This window comes from Protopterus annectens, chromosome 8.part1, assembly GCF_019279795.1.
Source record: "Protopterus annectens isolate FY-2018-M chromosome 8.part1, PAN1.0, whole genome shotgun sequence".
NCBI classification, from domain to species: Eukaryota; Metazoa; Chordata; order Ceratodontiformes; family Protopteridae; genus Protopterus; species Protopterus annectens.
The window spans coordinates 246214074-246238122 of NC_056742.1; the positions used below are offsets into that span (position 1 = coordinate 246214074).

General features: G+C 45.6%; 1 protein-coding gene across 2 annotated transcripts in view; it reads left to right on the plus strand.

Moving 5' to 3' along the window:
- Positions 1 to 18122: 18122 nt before the first annotated feature.
- The window catches only part of ANKRD11 (ankyrin repeat domain 11), a 1034395-nt gene continuing 1028468 nt past the window's right edge, over positions 18123 to 24049 (plus strand). For both annotated transcript variants that reach the window (XM_044081841.1, XM_044081842.1), the window contains exon 1: positions 18123 to 18270. In XM_044081841.1, the coding sequence (XP_043937776.1) occupies positions 18187 to 18270 (84 nt within the window). In that variant the 5' untranslated portion in view covers positions 18123 to 18186. The remainder of the gene's footprint in view (positions 18271 to 24049) is intronic.

Sequence of the window (24049 nt, forward strand, 5' to 3'; positions counted from 1 at the left end):
TAAACCATGCCGGTTCGGATCCGATATCGGATCCATAACCCACAGGTTGCAGACAAAAATACACCTACTCAGATGGAACGTTATGGTGAGTACATAACTTCTAATTTCCTGGGTGCCAGCTTGGATACAAACACCCAGATGGCCTACCTCACGCCAGAGAAACAAGGGCAACTAACTCATTACTTCAGAAAACTGGCAACCTTCACCAGGCTCACTGCAAGGAAAATCCTGCAGGCTCTGGGATTCAAGGCATCTTGCATCCTGCTAATCCCTTGTGCAAAGCTGCATATGAGGAAACTTCAGTGGTACCTAAAAAACTTATGGTCTCAACACAGCCACAGTTTGGAAACAATTATGCCACTGATTCCATGTCTTCAAAAGGAATTTCTGTGGTGGGCTCAGGCATGCCAAAGAAATATAGGTCTCCCATTCTGCAAGCCTCAAGCAAATCAAGTCATCACAACAGACGCCTCGGACTACGCCTGGGGGGCGCACATGACAGATCAGTGCATTCAGGGCAAATGGTCACAAAAAGAAAAGCACCTACACATCAATCAAAAGGAAATGCTAGCAGTAATAAATGCTATTATGGCTTTCAAAGACCTACTGCATCCAGACCAGCTATTGATAAGGACAGACAACACCACAGTGATGTGGTACATAAACAAACAGGGAGGAACCCATTCATATCCGCTATGCAGGCTAGCCATGTCTCTTTGGAACATGGCTCTGGAATTACATATCCAACTTCAAGCACAGTTCCTGCCAGGCAAGGAAAACACGCTGGCAGACAACCTGAGCAGAAGTATGACAGATCCACACGAATGGAAGTTGCATCCTCAAGTTTTTACAAAGATAATTCAAGCATGGGGAAGGCCAGACATAGATCTCTTTGCCACCCACAGAAATTGCCAATTGACGAAATTCTGTTCAAGGACCTTTCATCCACAAGCCTGGAAAGTGGACGCACTCTCTTTCAGTTGGACAACAATGACAGTTTATGCCTTTCCACGTCTTCCTCTGCTGCCCAAAGTTCTATTAAAAGCCAGAGCGGACAGACCAAAGATGATTCTCATTGCTCCAGACTGGCCAAGACAACACTGGTACCCTCTCCTGAGGAGCCGGACGCATTCCCCACCATGGATCCTGCCTCTAATGCCTCTCCTACTGACTCAGCACAACTTCAAAACTCTTCACAGTCAGCTGAAAACACTCAATCTAGCTGCATGGAGGATTCCTTAAATCCACAACAGACCCTACTCTCCAAGGAGGTGCAGGATGTCATTTTGGAGGCCAGAAGACCTTCTACTAGAAAAGCCTACTCCGCAAAATGGAAACGGTTTTGTGCCTGGAATCAGAAAAAGGGTCAGAACCCTGGAATACTGAATTTACCTCCAATATTACAGTAGCTAGCTGAGATGCTAAGCAGTGCACTTTCATTCTCCTTCATCAAAATCCATGCCTCAGCCATTTCTGCAGAGTACAACACTGATCCTCCTTTATTCTCTCACCCTCTCTTAAGACAGTTCCTCAGAGGGGCTAAGAATATAAAACCCCCAAGGAAGCAGCCAGTACCTGCTTGGGACCTCAATTTCATTCTAGAAAAACTGACCCTGCCTACTTTTGAGCCAGCTGCTTCAACAGAACTGCAATATTTGTCATGGAAAACAGCCTTCCTTCTGGCTATCACCTCAGCACGCAAGGTTTCGGAACTACAAGCCCTCATGGCTGTGCAGCCTTTTATCATTTTCCATCAGGACAGAGTTTCCTTACGAACCAATCCTTCCTTTATGCCAAAGGTAGTATCCAGGAAAGCCTTGAATCAGGCTATCCACTTACCTACCTTTTACCCTAATCCACAAAACAAAGGGGAGAGGTTATTACATTCCTTGGACATTCACAGACAGCTCCGTTATTATTTGGACAGAACAAAGACTTTCAGAAAATCAGAGCAACTCTTTGTATCCTATGCTACAGGTGCTCAAGGGAAGCCTATTTCCAAACAGACAATCTCAAAATAGATAGCCCACTGCATATGCTTTTGTTACTCTTTTCATGGTAAATCTGTACCTACAGGCATCAGATCTCACTCCACAAGGGCCACAGCTACCTCTGCAGCTTTCCTCAGGGGGGTTCCTACCAAAGATATTTTGGAGGCAGCCACTTGGAGTTCTGTTCATACTTTCTCCAAGCACTATCACCTACCATTATACTCCAAATCTAGAGCGGGCTTTGCCACTGCAGTCTTGCAGGGCATCCTGGCTCCTCCTAGTTCCACTTAGTGCCTTCCACCCTTTATTAGCTTTGGGATTCTACCCATCTGTTATGACTGCAGCTGTATGCACGATGAACATAGTACAGTTTTGTACCTACCGTAAATGTAGATGTTCGAGTGCTAATACAGCTGCAGTCCAGGTTTCCCTCCCTCCTTCCCCTCTTGGGACAGGCCTAATGGCTAACACCCCCAGATACAACCTCATGGGGGTATTCTTTTATGGTGTATTTGCTTGCAACTACTGTTTTTTGATTATATTGCATTGCATTATTACATAAATTTATGTTTTGCCTTCCTTCTGGGGGCACCTGACATCTGGGGCAAGAAAACCTGAAGAAAATGGCGTCGGCTGGTTCTTTTATACCCCTGTCGCACTGACGTCAGGGAAGAAGCGATGACATCCGATGCCGGACCTAGACTTTGGAATTCGGCCGACCGAGGACCCGCCTGACGGCAGGAAAACCCATCTGTTATGACTGCAGCTGTATTAGCACTCGAGCATCTACATTTATGGTAGGTACAAAACTGTACTATCTCGTTTGCCGCTTAGCTGCGAGGTTGCGTTTTTGACGGCTCTGGTAATTTTTCAAGAAGAACAACGTTTTGGGTAAGATTTTTTTTTTCCCTTTTTATTTCAGGTTAGTGTTCTTTATACCCTTGTCCCCTACTTGGATAACCCGACTTGTATAGTTACCTTCTGGGTTTATTTTCTACCCCCCCCCCGGCCCTTCCCTTCCCTTATACATCTAGGCCTTAGGGCCAAGTTAGTTTTTTTTGGGTAAATTACTTGTAGTTTCAGTCTTTGGTGTGGTGTGACTGAACTAGGTTTGCTTATTTACTGTAGTGGTGTTTGTGTGTGTTCCACCATGTCTAAGGAATCCAAGGTCTCAGGCTTCAAGAAGTGCGACTCGTGCTGTCAGAAAGTGTCTCTGACAGACTGTCACACTTCTTGTGTATTGCCTAGGCCCTCTGCACCTGCAGGACTCTTGTTCCGTCTGCCATGCATTCAGTCCAAGAATCCTGCAGGAACGCAGGAACAAATTGATTTTGAGAGGCTTATTAAAGCCTGAAGGCTCCCCGGGCAAGCCTTCTAAGCCCACCAAATCGTTGGCTCCGAGTTTAGAGCCTCCGATCAGTGGTGCTACTTCTGCTTTGGCAGCGGCTCCGGCCGGAGCCGATGCTTCAAAATCTCAATCTGCTCCGACAGTTTTGTCGGAGCTGACTTTGACCCGTAAGCGCTCCAGGTCCCCCTCTTTGGAGTCGGTCCACTAGGCTCCAAGATCTCCTTTGCTTTCGGAGCGCAGTCACCGGTCCCATTCCTCTCGGTCTTCCAGGCTTTCAGACCATGACCTCGAGAGGGTGGTTAGTAGACTCAAGTCGCAGGCACTGGCCCAGATGCTTCATAGCCCTTCTCAACAGACAGTGGCTATTCCCATTCCATCATTGATTCCTCCTCCGACTCTTACCTTGAGTTCGGAGCCAGAGTTTGTGGGAGCCGGGACCGTCGACACGTCGGAGCTGATGCCCATTTTGGCTCCGTCGTCGGCTCCGATTTCTTCTATGGTGCCATTCTTGGAGGGATCCGGACGCCATGACTCCCTCGGCTCCGAGGGGGCGAGTGGCATCGGACCCTTGTCCGACCCCGTTCTCCCTCTCGGAGCCTCGCCGCAGGTGAGTTTGGGTCCGACATCGGCCTCGGAGCCATCCCTCTCGGTGCCGGGAGGGGTCCTTATCTCCTTGGAGCAGGAATCTTCTTCTCTGCCTGATAGGGGTGCTGTCGAGGTCATGAGGAGTGTGCTGGCCCCTGTGCCTGTTCCTCGGTCGGCTCCCTCAGCTCCTCCCACTGTAGTGCCTGCTACGGTCTCTACTCATCCTCTCGACCCTGACCGCAGAGATCCTATGCCTCAGGGGCCCCCATTGGGAGCATCCTCCTCTTTTGAGGCCTCCCCTGATCCGTCAGGGGAGCCCCCCTCATAAGAGGAAATGTAAGAGGAAACATCTGGACTCCCCTGAGTCCGTCACATCTGATACCGACTTGGATGAGTCGGAGGGGTCCCCAAGATCCCCCTCTGAGGATGTCTCCTTCTCTGACATCCTTGAGATCCTCAAGCAGAGGGGGAACTGGTCTACCCTCAACCCTTCCGAGGATGAGTCTGTCTACCTAGAGGCGTTTGGTTCTCGCCCTTCCACCTCCTGGGTGTCTCCGCCTTTTGACCCCCTTATGGAAGTGTTGGCCAGGAAGGCTTGGACGGCCCCTGACTCAATGGAACCAACCCCGCGGAGGCCTTCAAAATTTATCACAGCCCCTGCTGATAAACAGTTTTTGACCAAGGGTGTCCCTGTTGATGCCATGGTGGTGGCAGTAGCCACTAAGAAGGAACTGGCTGATCCTTCGGTACCTATCCATCCTCCTAATAAGGAATCTAGGACCATGAATAGGTACGGCAAGCGGATGTTTTCTTCAGCGACCTTTACCATGCGGTCGCTGAATTACTTGTGTCATTTCACCCGTCTTCAACGAGACTTGCTCAAAGAAATGGGTGACACACTACAGGATCCAACAGCTGCGGGGTCTCAGGACAAAATCAACTTCCAGCTGGCAACCCTAAACTCGATTGTTAACTCCTCCATGCGGCTTATTTCGTATGTGGCCGTTGGGGCAAGTAGGGCTGCCGGCACAGGTGTGGTCTTAAGACGGCATGCCTGGATGCGGCTTTGTAACTTTGCTGACCCCTTCAAGGCGTCCTTCACCAACTTTGATGGTTCGGCGTTGTTTGGACCTCAGGTGAAGGATACTTTGACCAGATGCGAACAAGAAGGCAAGACTCTCTCTGCCGTGCGAGTCCGTTTTTCCACCCCATCTAGACCATACCCCAAAGGTCAGAAGGGTGGAAAGATGTGGTTCCGCAAATCACAGGGAGTCGTGCCGGACGCACGAGGTGAGTGCCCCCTAGAGGCGGGGGGGGCAACAATAGACGGCGCCCCAGGGGCAGAGGGGGTCCGCAGAATCAGGGTAGCAGAGAAGCTGTCTCTGGCCAACCCTTCCAGCATCCCTGAGAAGCTGCCCGACTGTCCACCTTCGGAGGCAGTCGGGGGAAGATTATCACTGTACCCAAAAGCCTGGCTTTCCCTTACCGAAGGCACATGGGTACTGTCGATCATATCCGAGGGTTACAAAATTCCCTTTGTCCACACTCCAAAACAGCCAAACAGGCCCCTTCCAGATGTTCCACCCAGTCTAAGGGAACAAGCAGTATTAGAAATCTCAAAACTTCTAAAAAAAAAAGGGCCATCCAGCCAGTCCCAGCAAACCAGCAAGGATCCGGAATCTACTCCAAGTTCTTTTTAGTACCGAAAAAGACAGGGGACTGGAGACCAATTTTGCATCTCAGCAGTCTGAATAAGTCTGTTCAAAGAACGAAGTTCCGGATGGTCACGCTACAGTCCATTCTACCCTTTTTGGGTCAGGACCATTGGATGTGCTCTATAGACCTTCAGGATGCGTACTACCACATCAAAATGCACAGACGCTCCAGAAGGTTTCTCATCTTCCGGCTGGGAGCCAGTCACTATCAGTTCAGGGCCCTGCCCTTTGGTCTCACTACAGACCCCCCCCGAGTGTTCACCAAATGCATGGCAGTGGTTACGGCTCATCTAAGGCATCAAGGATTCCAGGTGTTTCCATATCTAGACGACTGTCTCCTTACCGCCACCACCAGGCGTCAACTTATTCAATCCAGAGATTACACCATTCAGATTTGCGAAGAGCTAGGTATCTCCATAAATTTCGAAAAGTCTGCGTTGTCGCCTTATCAGTCTATTACCTTCATAGGCGCCATATTAGACACAGTCAAACTCTCTGCAAAATTGATGGTTCAAAGAATCGCAGATATTCGCGAACATGTTCATATCCTGCTTCAGAACAACAAAATTCAGGCCAAGTTTGTACTGAAGACTCTAGGTCTCATGGCAGCTGCAGTTACGTTACTTCCCTTAGCTCGATTCCACATGCGACTCCTGCAATGGATGCTCTTCTCTCAGTGGTCCTTCCAGCAGCTCCCGATGTCACACTACATTTTGATAACCCAGTCATGCAAGAAACACCTGTCTTGGTGGATGGTCTCCCTTCAAGTGTCTCAGGGCAGACCCTTTGTCCCCCCCCCCCGGTTGCTACAGTGACAACGGATGCCTCCGTGATCGGGTGAGGGGGGGGGCATTTTCAGGGCATGACGGCCCATGGCACTTGGCAACCTTTCGAGTGCCACCTGCACATCAATGTCCTAGAGATGAGAGCAGTTCTTTTAGTTGCAAGCCCTTCAGGACTCTCTTCCCATCGGGATGATTGCAGTTCAGATGGACAATATGTCCATAGTGTGGTACATCAACAAGCAGGGCGGAACCAAGTCCTATCCCTTATGTCAAGAAGCACTCAGACTTTGGCAGTGGCCGATCTCCTCTCAACGGTTTCTGATAGCAACGCATATCCCCAGAAAGTCCAACGTCATAGCGGACAGGCTGAGCAGAGCCATTCTCATGCCGCACGAGTGGTCTCTCAAGCAGTCAGTAGTGGAAGAAATTTTCAAAAAATGGGGTCAGCCTTGCTGCGAACTTTTCGCTACACCCCAGAACAGCAAATGCCATGAATTTTTCACTCTTCCCGGCCACCCTCCCAGAGACGCTCTAGTCCATGATTGGCCCCGGGGTCTCCTGTACGCCTTTCCCCCTTTTCCATTAATCACTCAGTTGATTCAGAAAGCTACCGCCTTGAGATCCACGATGATCCTCATTGCTCCGTACTGGCCTTGACAAATATGGTTTCCGTTCCTGTACCATTACCTCTTGGAGCAGCCCTGGCATCTGGACCCAGTTCCAGATCTCTTGACCCATCAGTCGGGCAAGCTGCACCAATCTCTCCCTTCTCTCAACCTCACAGCTTGGTTGCTCCCCTTCCAACCTTAGCCAGGCTTCCCTTTATCTCCCATTCGGTACGTGACATCATTTTAGCTTCTCACAAATCTTCTACCAGGAGGATTTATGCCAGCAAATGGAAACGTTTTTTCTTCTGGGCAAAATCTAGGAACATAGACCCATTTGTGGCTCCTATCCAATCGGTCTTAGATTTTTTGGCCGAACTCTTTCATTCGGGGGGGTTCTTCCTCCACTATCAGAGTCCAGTTAGCGGCCATTTCAAATTTTCATGTTGGCTTGGCAGACTCCTCCATTATGTCTCATAAACTTTGTAAAGCATTCCTCAAAGGTATCTTTTTACTCGAGCCCCCAGTTAGACATCCCCCACCGCAGTGGGATTTGAATCTAGTTTTAACCTCCTTGATTCTCCCTCCCTTTGAACCTGCGGCTTCCTGTTCCTTGAAGTTACTCTCATGGAAAACTTAGTTTCTAGTAGCCATAACCTCTGCAAAGAGAGTCTCAGAACTTCACGCCCTTTGCGTTTGTCTCCTTGTCTTGTTTTCCATAAAGATAGTGTGTCCGTCAGAACAAACCCCCCCTTTTTACCCAAGATATCTTCTGAGGCAAATCTAAACCAGACTATCGATCTCCCAGTTTTCTTCCCTAATTACTCTGACAGAGCGGAACAAAAGTTGCATTTCTTGGATGTTCATCGCCAACTCCATTACTACTTGGATAGAACCAAGAAAATTAGGAAATCTGACCAGCTCTTCCTATCTTATGCTGAAGGGAAGAAAGGCCTTCCAGTTTCCAAAGTAACCCTTTCTAGATGGTTGGCCTCTGTCATCACTTTCATCTATGAACTGAGGCGTCAAAAACTTCCTTCAAGACTTAGAGCCCATTCAACTAGAGCCTTAGCTACGTCTATAGCCTTTCAGGACAGGTTGCCCTTAGATTCAATTTGTGCGTCAGCCACATGGGCCTCTCCCCATACCTTTATTTCTCATTACAAATTGGACATGGCCTCCAGAAGCCGAGCTAACTTTGGTTCCACAGTCCTCAAGAGTCTGTTCCAACGAGCCACCCAGGGTTAAGGTGCTAGGGAAGCGGTCCCATCCAGCAAGAAAGAAGGCGAGATTGACAACTTAACATTGAGAAGTTATGTACCCACCATAACGTTCCATGTTAGTTGTCTTCTTCTTGCCTTCTTTCTTGCATTCCACCCTCCAACACCCTAGCCTGGACAGACTGTTAGGATCCTAAGTAGCCTTGCCTTTCTCCCACTATGGTCTCCAGTGGTTATCCATTTCTTGGGATGGCTATCTACATGGGTATGCCATTCTCTCCTTTGTTCTGGGGGCAAAAACTGCTATAGTGTTAGCTATCAAACGAGATCTGGGTAGTTAGCGCCTAGCATTGTGGGATACAGGGTTACCTCGAGCCGGTAAAAATAGCTCTCGAGCTTTGGCATAAGCCGAGTTGGAGCCGAGGATCGGCTCCGTACCCATCCAGCAAGAAAGAAGGCGAGAAGAAGACAACTAACATGGAACGTTATGGTAGGTATATAACTTCTCATTTTCATTCTGTGCATTATAATTTGGTTTAATTGTTTAAACTGTATTTATTTTTTGTATTATTGTTTAACACTGTAAAATTCTTAGTTTTAAAATGTTTTGTAATTCTTCGCAAATGTTCTTCCCAGGACTCCATTGAAAATGGGTTCCTACCCAGTTGGACTTCCCAGTAATTAAATGCCAATAAATAAACATCATTCAGAGTTAAGTACTACAAGAACAGCAAACAGACAGACAAAAAAGTCTTAATAAATGTATCTGTCATCGTGTTGCTGCTGAACAATGTTATTTATCAGGTATCAGCCTACAAGCCGCGATGGTGCAGCGGTAGCGTTGTCACCTCACAGCAAGAGATTCTTCCGTTCTATTCTCGGCTGGAGCGCCTTCTGTGCGGAGTCTGCTTGACCTCCACGCGGTCCAGTGGCATTCGAAAGACATGCGTAGAATGGGCGTGCCTTCTTTGAAGGTTGGGCGTCGAGCTGGCACCTTGGCCCTGTAAAAATCTACTGCCATTCATTAGTGGACCGGAGTTCTGCTCTGGCGACCCCTAACTGGGAAAAGCCAAAAGAAGTAGAACAAGTAATGAAACTGATAAAATAATCCATGGTATGGCAACACTGGCAAACATACCTCTTAGAACAAGAAATCTGGACAAAGCTGAAATTAATGAATACACAATGACCCAAAACTATGTAATGTATGTTAAATATTGCTTTTGTAAACTTACAAAGTTGCTGGAATAACAGTTTTTGTGTTAGCATGCAGTTTCTGACACTGAAATGCATGTCATTAATTAGGCACTGCAACAGAGCGATTTTTCCAGAAAACACAATCTTGTCAGGTGCAGACCGAAGGTATAAGTGAAATATCTGGACCTTCTGTGAAAATCTTTACAGTTGGGAGGTGTGCTGGAAAGCAAGTGTCTTTTTAAAAAAATCGGAAGAATGGAACTGCTGCATCATGCCTGCATGTGCACACAACAGAAACTGGCAATAATCACCAAGATCTGACTGAGCCAGTCAGCTGTAACTGTGCTCAGTCAACTGTCCACGTCTAAAGAACTAGTTATTGTCCTTATTAAATATGCACCCCCTTACTCCTGTACAGTAAATAAATGATCAGTTTGCCGGTTCCGTAAATAACTGTCAGATTGCCGGTGCCCTAAGATCAGTAACGCTTATGCTTTTGCTGCTGCCCTTGCATCATACACATTATTTCTTTCAGATAAAACATTATTGCCAGGCAGTCAAATGATTACATTGATTCAATAAATGACATGTGCTGAAGTCTTTCTTATGCAAGACATCACCAGAATGCCATTGATTGGAAGTGGAACTTACAGTAGTAGTCAAAACTTGCAGCACCGGCATTCACAACAGTGAAGCATGCAGCAAAAAGGAGACTGACAAGATGTATCATTTCCTTTTCCCCTGTGCCAGGTATGTGTGCATTGATGTTCCCTGCTGGAGATGTATTCCTTAATGTGGATGGACATTTAGGAAAGCATGGCACTTATAAGAAGCGCAAATTACAAAAAGCTGTTTCTATTATTTTAAGAAAAATACTGTTACGGAAAAGGAATATGGCTAAAACTGTACTGTTCTCAAATACATGTTTTTACAGTGAGGTGCAAAGGTATGTATCTTGAGAGGCAGATCCAACTACATTCCATGATGACATCTAAAAGGAAAGGAATGGTTCACTATATTTAGTGCTTGCTGTAAGTGCTATGTTTTTCTACCACTCTGGCTTGAATGCAATCATAGTCACTCCTAGCACTAGGTGATAGCGATGGCAGACTTGAGCAGTACTGTTGAAGCATTGGAACACAAATGCTGTTATCTAAATCCTCAGGGAGCAAAAACAGGACTGGACTAGAGATTTACACACATTTTAGTAAATTGATGCTTTGGGTAGGAAACGTCATGTGTGATGTTACAAAGGGGGAGGTGATTGGCTAAATAGGTGTCAATGTTTCAGCTTCGGTCCGAGGCAAAAAACTGATTTTTGAAATGAGATAGCGCCCCCTTTAAGGTCTCCTGCCAAAATGATAGTGCCTTGTGATCACACTTTTGTGTGTTACTCACCAGTGAGTGGTGCTTCTGTTATGGAACCATAAATTACTTCAGGCCTTTCCTAAAAATAGGCCAAAAATCTGTTAAGACAAACCTGGTCAACAGAAAAAAATAAGCATCGTGTTATGTTTAAAGTGATTCTGATTCAGTTATAGCATTTGGGTACTGTTGTATAGGTACTGTTTAATTGTGATTAATTTTTTTTTAAGTGTAGGTACTGTTTTATCTACAGGTGAAGGATGCAGAATACTGCTATAACAATAATAAGACTCCTTGTTTCATACTGTCATTTTGTGTAGTAATGAGAACTATGTATGGAGTAACCCATGTTTGTGGTGGAGGCATACAGTTCAGATTTCTTCATGAGTGACTTTGAAAATGTGTGGTTATTCTCGAGTTCTGCATTTGTGCTGTAAAAACAGTTTAATACGTGTGATGTATAAGCTTAGTTTCTTTACTGACATGGCCGTTTCTTATTCTAATTTAAAAGTGTTGTCTAATTTAATCAAGTGAAGTTGATGTCCGTGTTTCACTGTTGCAGTCATCACACTTGGGTTATCTGCCTGCAGGTAGCCCTCAGTCGGCCCGAATACCAGAGACTTGGTATTTCTGCGTTGGTTGCTGTCGCTTCAGGACTGACATCAGGGGTATAAAAACAGGCAGACGACCTCATTACATCAGTCTTTCTTGCCGAGGAGCCTGAAGCAGAAGCAGTTCACATGAGTGCCGGTCGGCCACTACCTGAGTTTTCGTTTCTGAATTGAATCATCCTGAAGTCTTCTAAAGCTAAGTACCCCATTTGGGATATTTTTTCTTGTTCTAACCGATGTCAGAAGAAGTTAATTGTCTCACCTGTGAAAGGCAAATACCACACCGAGATTTTCATTCTTACTGCATTACCTGTTTAGGCCCAGACCACGACGTATCTCGCTGTCAGTTTTGTGCTTTGTTCAATGCCTGAACTATTTGTCGTCGGGCCCTTATTGTTGCTAAATACTTTTGCTCTCGATCTCCGTATTCCGAAATGGCTTTGGTAAGCCATCCGTCTACAGATCTTCCACAAAAACGTAAGGATAAAGACAGACAGACAACACAGGTCCGGTATGCCACGAGACTCTTCTTTGACTATGGAACCTGCGGATGTCTCTACCTTGGATGGGTCCGGAACTGCTGTCCAGGCACCGGCTTCCGAGGAAGTTCTTCGCATTACCGATGTTCGACACAAACCGACGACTTTTGCATCTTCAATTCTTTCTAAAACTACCAAGTTTCTAAGGCCAAGAGTACGAGCTACACCTAAAAAACTGACGACCCTAACTCAAGCACCTGCTTCCTTGCCGCAATCTCAAATGCTTAAAATGGCAGAAGACCTGACCATGTTAATTAGGGGAAGCCAGCCTTCCCCTGCTAAGAGAAAGATACCTGTCCCCAGCAGCTTTAACTGACCAAGAATGCCTTTTGAACTTGGTTGACTTCTTCGAAACAGTCACCAAGGCCATTGATGAGGGAAAGGCAGTCCATACAGCCTACCTTGACCTTGCAAAGGCTTTCGACACAATACCCCACTCGGGTATTGTAGAAAAACTTACCAGCTTAAATGTAAACCCATATGTCACAAGATGGGTTGCAAACTGGCTTAAGGACAGAACCCACAAGGTTAGAGTTGCTGGCGCTATGTCAGACTCCAAGCCGGTCACAAGTGGTTTCTCACAGGGCTCGGTCCTTGGCCCCCTATTGTTCGGCATCTACTTCTCAGAAGTACAGGCCAACATGGGAGGACTTTGGCTGACAAAGTTTGCAGACGACTGCAAACTGGGCGCCATAGTGGAAAGTGCATCGGACACGGATATTCTTCAGAAGGGACTCACGGAAACAGATAGCTGGTGCCAGAGCCATGGCCTGAAGTTAAACGCCAAAAAATGTATAGTCATACCCTTCGGGAAAAACAAGGTAACCCCAAGCTACCATATAGGTGGCAATCCATTAAGCACAGAAGAGGTTATCAGGGACCTGGGGACCCAGGTTGACAGTGGCCTTTCTTTTGACACTCACGTTGCTAAAGTGGTTAGAAAGACCTTCTACATTGCCCACCTGATCATGAAGGGATTCACATCCAGATCTAGCGAGGTCATTGTTCCCCTGTACTCTTCACGTATCAGACCAATGATAGAGTACAATGCCCCAATCGGGATGCATCTCACCCGACATCTGCAGCAACTGTAGAGACCCCAAAGTTCCTCACCAAAAGGATAAAGGGACTTCAAAATCTGTCATATGCTGCCAGATTGAAGAAACTCCAGCTCTATTCAGTCGCATACCGTCTGCTCAGAGGTGACATGTGCCTGACATATAAGGCCATGTCCAACCCGGAATTAATGGACATGCTCCACCTCAAAAAATCCAAATCCACCAAAACCACTAGAGCAAGTGACTTAAACCTTAGCACGGATATAAATAGGACGTGCTGGAGGGATAGATTTATCACTCAGAGAACTCCCTATGCTGTGGAATAAAATCCCGGTCCATGTGAGGCAGAGCACCTCGCTGGCTCTGTTCAAGAGAAATCTTGACCTGTGGATGGGAGATCGTAGGTTTACCCCGGGAATCATCTCTGTGTCACTGCTGGACAGAGGCACAACAAACTAATGGGTACAGTATTTTTTCATATAAGGGGTGGCGTAAGCCACAAAACTTTGGGCTAGGCTTATAAATGCCTTAGGGCAGATAGCCTAGTTTGAACCTATAAAAGTCCCACGACTCTGACGTTTCTGAATATGAAGACATGCCTTTATCTGCTTGAGGATTCAGATGCAGAGGAATCCATTCTTTCTGCTTCCCCTCCAGAGGAGTTTTCTTTTGGTGAAACCCTACATGCTTTGAGAGAGCATTTCCACTGGGAATGCCAGGATTATCCACAGTCCAAAGAGAGACTCCGGGAATTTTTAGATTTGCCACAGCAAAGACCCTTAGCCTATCCCTCCTGTTCTGGATGTTGTGGATGATGTTTTTATGGAATCCAGTCTAACTCCTGATACTTTACCCCCTGCTGCAAGGAAACCGGACAGGTACTACAGAGTCCCTCACAAATTTCTTTTCAAAAATCCTACTGCTGACCCTGAGGTCATCTCCCAAGGGCCTAAAGGCATTAAAACAACTGCAGCTAAGCATCCCACCCCTTAGGACAGGACCGAGCTTTAGACATATGAGGTAAAAAAGTGTACATCTCTGCAACTCTCGCCATTAGGGCATTTAATTGCCAGTTCCACATGCTGAAATATCAGCAACATACTATGGAACTTATTAAGCAAAAATTATCTACCTTTCCTGACTGAGCAAAAAATAAAGAATTACAGGAGCTTATGCATTCTGCCAGCCAAGTCAGCAGACATACCCTGCCATGTGGTTTTGACACCCTAGAAGCATCTTGCAGGGCAGTGGTGACAGGTTCTGTACTTAGAAGGCATGCTTGGCTTAAGGAGCAGACCTTGCCAGACCATGTCAAATCAAAATTACTGGATGCTCTTTTGAACAAGGACGGTCTGTTTGACACCAAAGCAGTAGAGGTTCTAAAAAAGATGGAAGAAAAGGCCAAGTCCATGCAGACAGTCAAAGATTTTTTGCAAGTGCAGCCTCCAAGATTCAGTAGGCATTGCCCCTCGAAACATTGGTCCTTTCCAGCCCCCTCAAGGCCATCTCAAACTAGACCCAGGGGAACCAGACCCCTCCCCCAGACTACCGTCTCAGGGTTTGCAGAGATCTAAGCAATGGAGTACTTCCACTTCTAAAACAGGGAGTGCTAAGCCGTCCCCTTATGGAAAGAATTCACAATGACTTCTCATCTCCACTCCTTACCTCTGCCCAATTGCTTGTGCCCATAGGAGGGAAACTTACCCACCATGCAGAAAACTGGACCTCCATCACCAAAGACTGATGGGTCCTCAACATAGTATCCCAGGGGTACAGATTTTATTACCACACACTGCCACCCCCAAAAGGGTTCCCAGACCTTCCTCCAAACCAGTGGGCAGGGCACAAAACCAAGTTCCATCCCTGCTTTCCATAAGAGCAATTCAACCTGTTCCTGCAGAACAGATAGGTCAAGGGTTTTATTCCAGACTTTTTCTGGTACCAGAAAAGAGGGCACCTGGTGCCCAATCATAGACCTTTCCATTCTAAACACCTTCCTGGTGGTACCAAAATTCAAAATGCTCACCCTTCAGCAACTTCTCCCTATGCTGTCCAAAGATGCCTGGTTATCCATCCTAGACCTAAAGGAAGCCTATCTGCGCATCCTTATCAGGGACTCATGAAGGAAATAATACGTTTCAGGGCAGGATTTGCACTTCCCTTTGGCTTATCCACTGCTCCCAGAGTCTTCACAAAATGCCTGAGTCCAGCCATTGCCTACTGCAGACAGAGAAATATTCAAATATACCCTTACTTGGACAATTGCCTGATTCAAGCAGACAATCAGGAAAAGCTGCTGCAGCACCTGACATTTGTAAAGGACCTTCTAACCTCCCTGGGGTACACTATCAACGAAAAGAAATGCAAACTTGTCCCCAGTCAAAAGATTGTATTCGTGGGAGCAAGCTTGGACACAGCATCCCAGATGGCATTCCTTACTCCAGAAAAACAAGCCTATCTAACAGGCTACTTCGCTCAAATGGCCACCAAAACCCAGCTATCTGCAAGGAAAGTCCTGCAGGCTCTAGGGTTCATGGCCTGTTGCATTCTACAAATTCCATATGCCAGACTGCATATGAGGAAACTACAGTGGTACTTAAAAAGTCTTTGGTGCTAACATTCTCAGGACCTGGAAAACATCATACCTATCATACCTTGTCTAAGGACAGAGTTTCTTTGGTGGGCTGCAGCATGCAACCACAACAAAGGACTTCCCTTTACACAACCCCACGCCTCCCAGACCCTAAACACAGATGCATCAGACTATGTCTGGGTGGCACATCTGGACGACAGGTGCATTTATGGCCAATGGAGCCCAAGCCAAATTCATCTGCACATCAACCAAAAAGAGATGCTTAGCTGTAAAGCACTCTCTCTCAGCTTTCAAATCCCTACTCCCACCAGGACCCCTGCTAATAAAAACCGACAACACAGTGATGTGGTACATCAACAAGCAGGGGGGAGCTCACTCTTACCCACTCTGCAGGCTAGCCATGACCCTGTGGATCACAGTTTTGGACATGCATATCCACCTGCAAGCTCAATTCCTGCCAGGCAAACAAAACACTCTGGCAGATGATTTAAACAGAAATCTCCTAGACCCACAAAAGTGGCAATTAGACCTCAATACCTTCACTCTTCTAATCCAGAAATGGGGGACCCCGATGATGGACCTATTTGCCTCCCACTTCAATCAACAGCTCGGCAAATTCTGCACCAGGACACCTCACAGCAGGGCTTGGAAAGTGGATGCCCTATTCTTCCAGTGGGTAAACCTCTCAATCTATGCCTTTCCCCCTGTGCCTCTCCTAACAAGAGTATTACTCAAGATAAGACAGGAAAGACCAAGGGAATTCCTGATTGCCCCCGACTGGCCACACCAGCACTGGTACCCACTCCTGCGCTGTCAGTCATCGGTGCCACCATGGCACCTACCCCAGATTCCGACCCTCCTCACTCAGCAGAAGAGGCAGATCTTCCATTTGCGGCTGCAAACCCTGAACCTTGCAGCCTGGCTTATTCCTTGAACTCTCCTCCAGTGGCCAGCCTAAGTAAGCAGGTGTTGGATGTCATTATGGAAGCCAGAAGACCCAGTACAAGGAAATCCTATGCTGATAAGTGGAAAAGGTATTGTTCTGGATTCACTCTAAAGGAGCGGACACAGCTCTGCCCTCCTTACCTCTCATCCTAGATTACCTAGCAGACCTCTTCCACAGAGGCCTATCCTTCTCTTCCATTAAGATCCATGTCTCTGCCATCTCTGCTCATTACAACACTCAGCCCAACTCTCTTCTCTCACCCTCTCATCAAACAGTTCCTGAAAGGGGTTAACAACTTAAGGCCACCAAGAAGAGCCCCCACCTCTGCTTGGGACCTTAACTTTGTGCTTGAAAAACTCACGCTACCCCCCTTTGAGCCTGCAGCGTCAGCAGAGTTAAAATTCCTCTCTTGGAAAGCAGCCTTGCTTCTGGCCATCACTTCAGCTAGAAGAGTGTCTGAGCTGCAAGCACTTATGGCTGTGGAACCCTTCAGTATTTTTAATGCTGACAGGGTCTCTCTCAGGACTAACCCTACTTTTATGCCTAAAGTGGTGTCAGTGGCTCTTAACCAATCTGTCCATTTGCCAACCTTTTTCCCTACTCCTCAAAATAAAGGGGAAAGGATCCTGCACTCTCTAGATGTGCACAGACAGCTCAGATTCTACCTTAATAAGACTAAACCCTTCAGAAAATCTGACCAGTTACTAGTCAGCTTTGCACCAGGGGCAGAGGGCAAGGCTGTATCAAAATAAACAATCTCCAAATGGATAGCACACTGTATTCATTTCTGCTACAAACACCATGGGAAACCACCCCCTCTCAGGGTCAGAACCCATTCCACTAGGGCAACTTCAACCTCTACAGCATTCTTCAGGGGAGTCCCTACCAGGGACATTCTGGAAGCTGCTACTTGGGAGTTCTGTTCACACCTTCACCAAGTATTACCACCTGCCTATCTTTTCCAAATCCAGGGCGGGTTTTGCAACAGCAGTCCTGCAGGGCGTACTAGCCAGCCCTAACTCTTCTTGACTGCCTCCACCCATTCTTCAGCTTTGGAAATCAATCCAAGTGTGATGACTGCAACAGTGAAACAAGAACAACATAGTACAGTTGTGTACACAACATAAATATAGATGTTCGAGTGTATTCACTGTTGTAGTCCTGGTTTCCCACCCTCCAGCCCCCTTGTCTGTCTCTGTCTCCTTTATATCTCTTACTCACCCCTTACAGGTGTTATTGGTATTTACTTTTTACTGGTGGTGTTTTTTCCACCATAACTTAGCTCCCTATTTGGGGGCTCATGACATTTGGGCAAGAAAAACTGATGTAATGGCGTCTGCTGCCTGTTTTTATACCCCTGACAACCTGATGTCAGTCCTGAAGCGACAGCAACCGACGCAGAAATACTGAGTCTCTGGTATTCGGGCCGACTGAGGGCTACCGTCAGGCAGATAACCCAAGTGTGATGACTGCAACTGTGAATACACACAAACATCTACATTTATGGTAAGTGAAGACAACTGTACTTTCTCTGTACTAAGAACAAATTTTCTCACTTTTTCTTAGACTTTTGATGTCGAGGCGATGGCACAGAGAATGATGTTAATGTAACGAAGGAAGGTTGAACGATGCCCAAGGGCGGGTGTTCTAAAACACCACAGTCTGAAGATAATCTGCTTAACGACATGGTAGAGAAGCAGACTGGGAAAAAAGTAAGAAACCTGTTTTGTTTAAAGAACTGTTATGGTATATACCAAGTTCAGATATGTTTTTGGCTTCATAAACTGCAAGTTATGTACTCATTTTGTAGTAACAAGATGGATTGCTGAGAAGTAGTATCTTAATATATTGTATAAGTAGCAGATGTAATATAGAAGATGTTGGTAGTTCCATGGTCAAGGTTGTTCTTCCCATAAATTGGAATTAATCTGTTTCATAGAAAATCCTTCACTTGGAATTGGTATTGGTGTGATGCTTGCTGTGTATTCACACTGTGGCTGCATAGGGGTGTGCCCTGTCTTTAGACCCTACAGTGTCTTTTTTGACATTTAATACTGTTTGGGTAACAGTCCTGTTGATAAGTCTGCAAAGTGTTTGTGATGCTATTTAAGTGCATTGGCTAAACATTATTAGCCAAAGCTGTTGTCAGTATTGTTATGAGAAGCACATTGTTCTGTGCCACAAGTTGCAGTTAACATACTGGTACTCACTGTTGGAGTGGAGAGAGAGATGGTCATCATTCATGCTGCCTCAGTGCCATTTGGGTTGTGTGCCTGCATAAACACATACACTGGTAGCTTTCCAGAGCTTAGAATCCCCTCCTATGGTTCTCTGTGATACAGGATTGGCTAAGCCCCTCCCATCGGGGAAGCTTAACCCCTGTCACAGAAAGTCATTCAGTTTTTTGTGCCAGCTGTAAGACTGCCACAGCTGAATCTCCTCAGCAGTCTACTTTGGTGGATTACAGCTTTCAGACTCTGAGATCCTTTTGGGAACTTCCTTTTTCTCTTTATTTATTATTGTTGTTGTTATTGGTAGTGTTATCTACTTTTGTTTTTATTTGAAAAAATATATCTATATATTTAATTGCATATTAACGTTTTATTTTAAGGTACTTGTTATATACTGCTACTGTTAATCCCTCTGGGAATCCTAACTGTGGTGGTGTTTGTATGCTTAATGCTGCTTTAAGAATTTATAGGTTCATAGGTTCATACTAGGCTATCTGCCCTGGGGCAATTATAAGCCTAGCCCGATTCTGTATGGCTTACGCCACCCCTTGATTTGAGTATACTGTGCCCTTTTTGAGGTTTAGTTTACTGTGCCTCTGTCTAATAGTGACACGGAAGTAATCCCTGGGACAAACCTACGATCCCCCATCCACTTATCGAGATTCTTCTTGAAGAGATTCAGTGAGGTGCTCTGCCTCACATGAACTGGAATTCTATTCCAGAGCGAAGGGAGCCTCTGGGTTATGAACCTGTCCCTCCAGCAAGTTCTTTCCTTTGATGTCCTCAGTCACCTTTTTTAAGTACCTTATTTCTATCACTTTCGTGGCCACGTATTTGTTCTGTAGTCATCCCACATGCTGTTTAGAGGTGCTGCCATTTTTCTTCGACTAAGTCTGTTTAGTCATCTACTTGAGCGCTGAGTACTTTCTTGTTCATTCTCCACTTTTAAATGTCATCCATTCATGGGTGAATTTCATATGGAAACATTCAGCATGATTGGGGGGAAAGACCCACACAGAAGTACAAGTAGATAATGCAATGGCTGGAGATAATGAATTGGCCGGAGGTCAGGATCAAACCTTTTAACTTGTGCATGGGAGGCGAACACCTTAACCGCTTTGCTATCTGATCTCATCTGATTTGACATTTCTAAAGTGGTTTTATGACTTGAACTAGAAAACTGAAGTTGTGCTTCCTTAGGTCAATGTTGGAGTATTTCAGACTGTTGGGTTCTCTCTCTCAGTAATCTGGAAGTCCAGGTGGGGGTACCAAACCTAAAACTTAGAGTGCCATATGCCCCAAATATAACACAAGACCACAGACATATGAGCATAAATCCTCACTGTCTCACCAGTCTGTTCTATGAGGTGTCATTAATACCACTGATTTTCACTGGTTCAGATAAGTGCCCTGTTGGGGACCTTTATCTTTCTCACGTATATAGCTGTTTGTTGCTATTAGATGTCAACTAGGAGGGGAAAGTATGATTGTGGTAGACAGATTCTCTACAAGGATTTCCAGTCCCAGTGCCTTTTCTGTTCAGGTGCAGAGTATGACTACAAAAGCTGTACAATCTCAGTCCTTTGTTCCAAAGACCCTTAGAACTCTGCTTTTGTCTCTTAATTCCTCCTTGGAAATTCAGTAGCTTAAATGCCTCATCCAGGCAAAGGTGGCAAATTCTTGTATCCCCGACATCCTGCTTGCTCAAAAGAAAATGTTTGAGGCCCAGACCTGATGTCACAACTGCCTAGTTGTACTCTGACATAGCTGAAGAGGTCTCAGAATGCGAGTTATGCCAAGCACCTGCCCAGATTCCTGCTACTGCAACGTCTGGAATAACTGAAACTACTGATAATTGGGGTGGGGGCACATAATTTCCAATAGCCCAAGGCCATATTTGAGATCCGTGTTGAGAGGAAATTCCAGGATCGCTCAAAAGGGATCTGAGCTGCTCTGATTAGTGAAAGTGGATATCGTAATGAGTCAAAGGAAACAAACGACAAAAAACTACCCCTCCCCCAACATTCAAAGAAAAGGAGTGGTTGGAACTTTCTCAGGGACTTAAGGCCATAATGGCACTCTGACTATCATCCTTTGCTGAGCTGACTTCTACTTGTGTTTATCCGTGCATGCCACAGAAGTGAAAGAACAACTTCTTTTAAAGAAGAAAAGGGATGACTCTGACTCGTATAAGTATTCTTTAGCCTCTTCATCTTAAATCCATTTGTGTGATTAGGTGGCTTCAGATTATGAATGTTAACTTTTTCCTGGATCCACTGTGGAAGAAGCTCCTTTTGAGTAAACTGTTAATATGATGAAACATTTTGAATATGAATCTAAACAGAGCTCTGACGTTCAACACAGGTACTGTAACCTCTTGAAAGAAGGCATCTCTGCACCTCCTGTTCTGGAGGCTTTGTCCTGGATGCTTGTGCATCCACTTCTACTGCACCATACACCCAGCCACCAGCTCATAAAAGGTCTGATAGGTTTTACAAGGTACCTGGGGACTTGAAATTTCTGTACAAAAAGCCACGTGGCAGACCCATCTGTTTTTTTCATGCCAGCAGATAAGGACTCTAAGTTACTGCCTGCTTCCTTCAGCTAAAGACAGCAGGGCAGCTGACACACTGGGGCAAAGGTTTATACCTACTCAACTCTGGCCCTTTTAGCTCTGAATTTTAAGACTCAATTAAGTACTTTATTCTTAGCAATTTAAATAAAACTTTGTCTTCACCTGAGGTAACAGCCAGTAAACGGGTTTTATCTTTGGTGGCTCAGGCTTCTCAGATAGCAAGGTACAGCATTAAATACAACTATGTTGCAGTGGAAACTTCCTCCAGGGCAGCTACTACAGGTTCTGTGGTCAGGAGGTTTGCATGGTTACTTTCATAGCCCCTTCCAAGGAATGTTAAGTCTAAACTCAGACTCTCCATAAACAAGGACATTTTGTTAGGTCTGGATGCTGCCATCCTTTTCAGACAGTTGTAGGAACAAGGTAAAATTATGAAGGACTGTAGGCAGATCTTCATTACTAACGTAGCAAGATACCAAAATAATTACCCTGCAAAACCCAGGGAATCCAGGACTTATAACCCAGGAAGAGGTTCCAGGACAAACCTGACAGGAACTCCAGATGTGGGAGGCCTCCTTACCCAGACAAGTCTGCTTGACTACCTTACACCACTTTCCCCACCCCTTGATCCATCTCTTCCCCAAAGGTTTCCCTAAACAGCTGATTACTCATCACCTCAGACAAATGGGAGTTTTTAGTCATCTAAAAGGGATACAGAATGACCTGGACAGAAGTTACTCCCTCTCCCTCCACAAAACCAGATTTAGTCGCTTTATCCTGTCATTCAAACCCTGCCAGATCAAGGCACAATAGAGCTGGTACTTCTACAATATGTGGTAAAAGGGTACTTTTCCAGACCATTCTTTGTACCAAGAAAAGGAGACTGGAGACCAACTGTGGATCTTTCCACCGTCAGCACTCTTCTCCTAATTCCATCTTTCGAAAAGATGTCCCTACAAACTCTGTATTTCATTTTATCATTTCACAAACTTTTGTGGAGTCTTTGGACCTAAAGGATGCTTAGCTCCACATTCCTATTCACCAAGCCTACAGAAAATTTCTGAGGTTTTTTTTGCTTTGACTTTTGGATTCTTTACAGCCCCCAAAGACTTCTCAAAGTGCCTTTCTGAAGTAACAGTTTACTGCAGGTCTCAAGCAATCTAGATACATACTTTATTTGTATGATCTGTTAATAGAGGCTATGTCACAGCAGGTACTCTTTTCTCATCTCAAATTCACCATGACTTGACTTCAGGCCTTAGTTTTCACAACCAGTCTGAAAAAAGTCAACTATGAATACAGCCCAAGACCTAATTTTTTTGGGGTGCAAACTCGACACCAGACTCATGCAGGCCTTCCTGCTGCCAGACAGTGTGTGCAATGCCTAGTCAGTTCAGTTCTCTTCTTTCACTTCAATCCTGTACCACAAGGGATATCCTTAGAGGACTGGTATTCATGGTCCCCTTTGCAGACTCCATATGAGGAATATCCAGTGATACCTAAAGTCCACCTTGTTCCCAACATTCTCATCCACTGGTCACATAGTTTCATTTCCTGCATTGCCTAAAGAAAGAATTGGTATAGTGGGTATCACAGATAAAGCTAAATCCAGGTCTTCTCTTAAAACCACTGACACTACAAGAGGAGCTGCACACAGACACTTATTTACAGATTCAGGCAATAAGTGCGGAGCATGAACGGGAGTCCAGAAAGTTCAGGGACAATGGCCTACAACCTTAAGATCAGAGCACATCAGTCAGAAGGAGATGAGGGCACTAATTCAGGCCCTGCAGATGTTTTTCCCATTCCTGGAAACGAGGTCAATTAAGAAAGTACATAGGTGACACAGCAGTCATGTGGTACCTAAGGTGAGTGTAGATCTTTTGAATTCTACATTCCTTGGATGTGCATAGACATCGCAGATTCTACCTGGGTAAGACCCAAGGATATTCGTAAATCCAACTATTTGTCTCTTTCCAAGACTGCAAGTTAACAAACTTTGATTCATAGAAGATTAGTGCTAACTGGATTTTTAAATCCATTTAATTTTGCTACACTCAGCATGGAAAATCCTTACCCTGCCCAGCAAAGACTCATTCTATTAAACCAGTGGTCCCAAACAGTACAGAGAGGATCCATTTTCTAGACACCTTTGCCAGGTCAGCCCTCTCTGACTGGATAATTTTTTCTATCTCCATTCACCCATCACGCCTCTTAAGCTTTGGGAATCACCCAACAGTTGGAAATACTGCAACAGTGATTTAAGGGAGAGCATAGTGCAGTTGTTTGAGAAATTGCCATAAGAGTAGATGTCCTATTGATCACTGTTGATCCTTCTACCCTTTTTGCCTCATGGACCAAGGGGCATCACAGTCTTCCTCCCTCTCCCCTCTTGGCTGACAAGTTTATTTTGTCTCTTAGGACTCCTCAGGATTACTGGCTTGGAGATGGTCTGAGGATTTATGCTTGTACACCTACTTATGTACCCTCATGCCCTCAGGCTTAGGTCATATGTCTGACATATGTCTCTGTGGAAGGTTGTAGCTTTGGTGCCCTGGCTGGATGTCCAGGTTGTTTGGTGAGTTAACACAACAATTTGGAAAAATGCAACCGTGATCAGTAGGACATGTACTCTTAAGGCAAGTTCTTTCACAACTGTACTTTCTGTGGTGTCAAAGGGTTTTT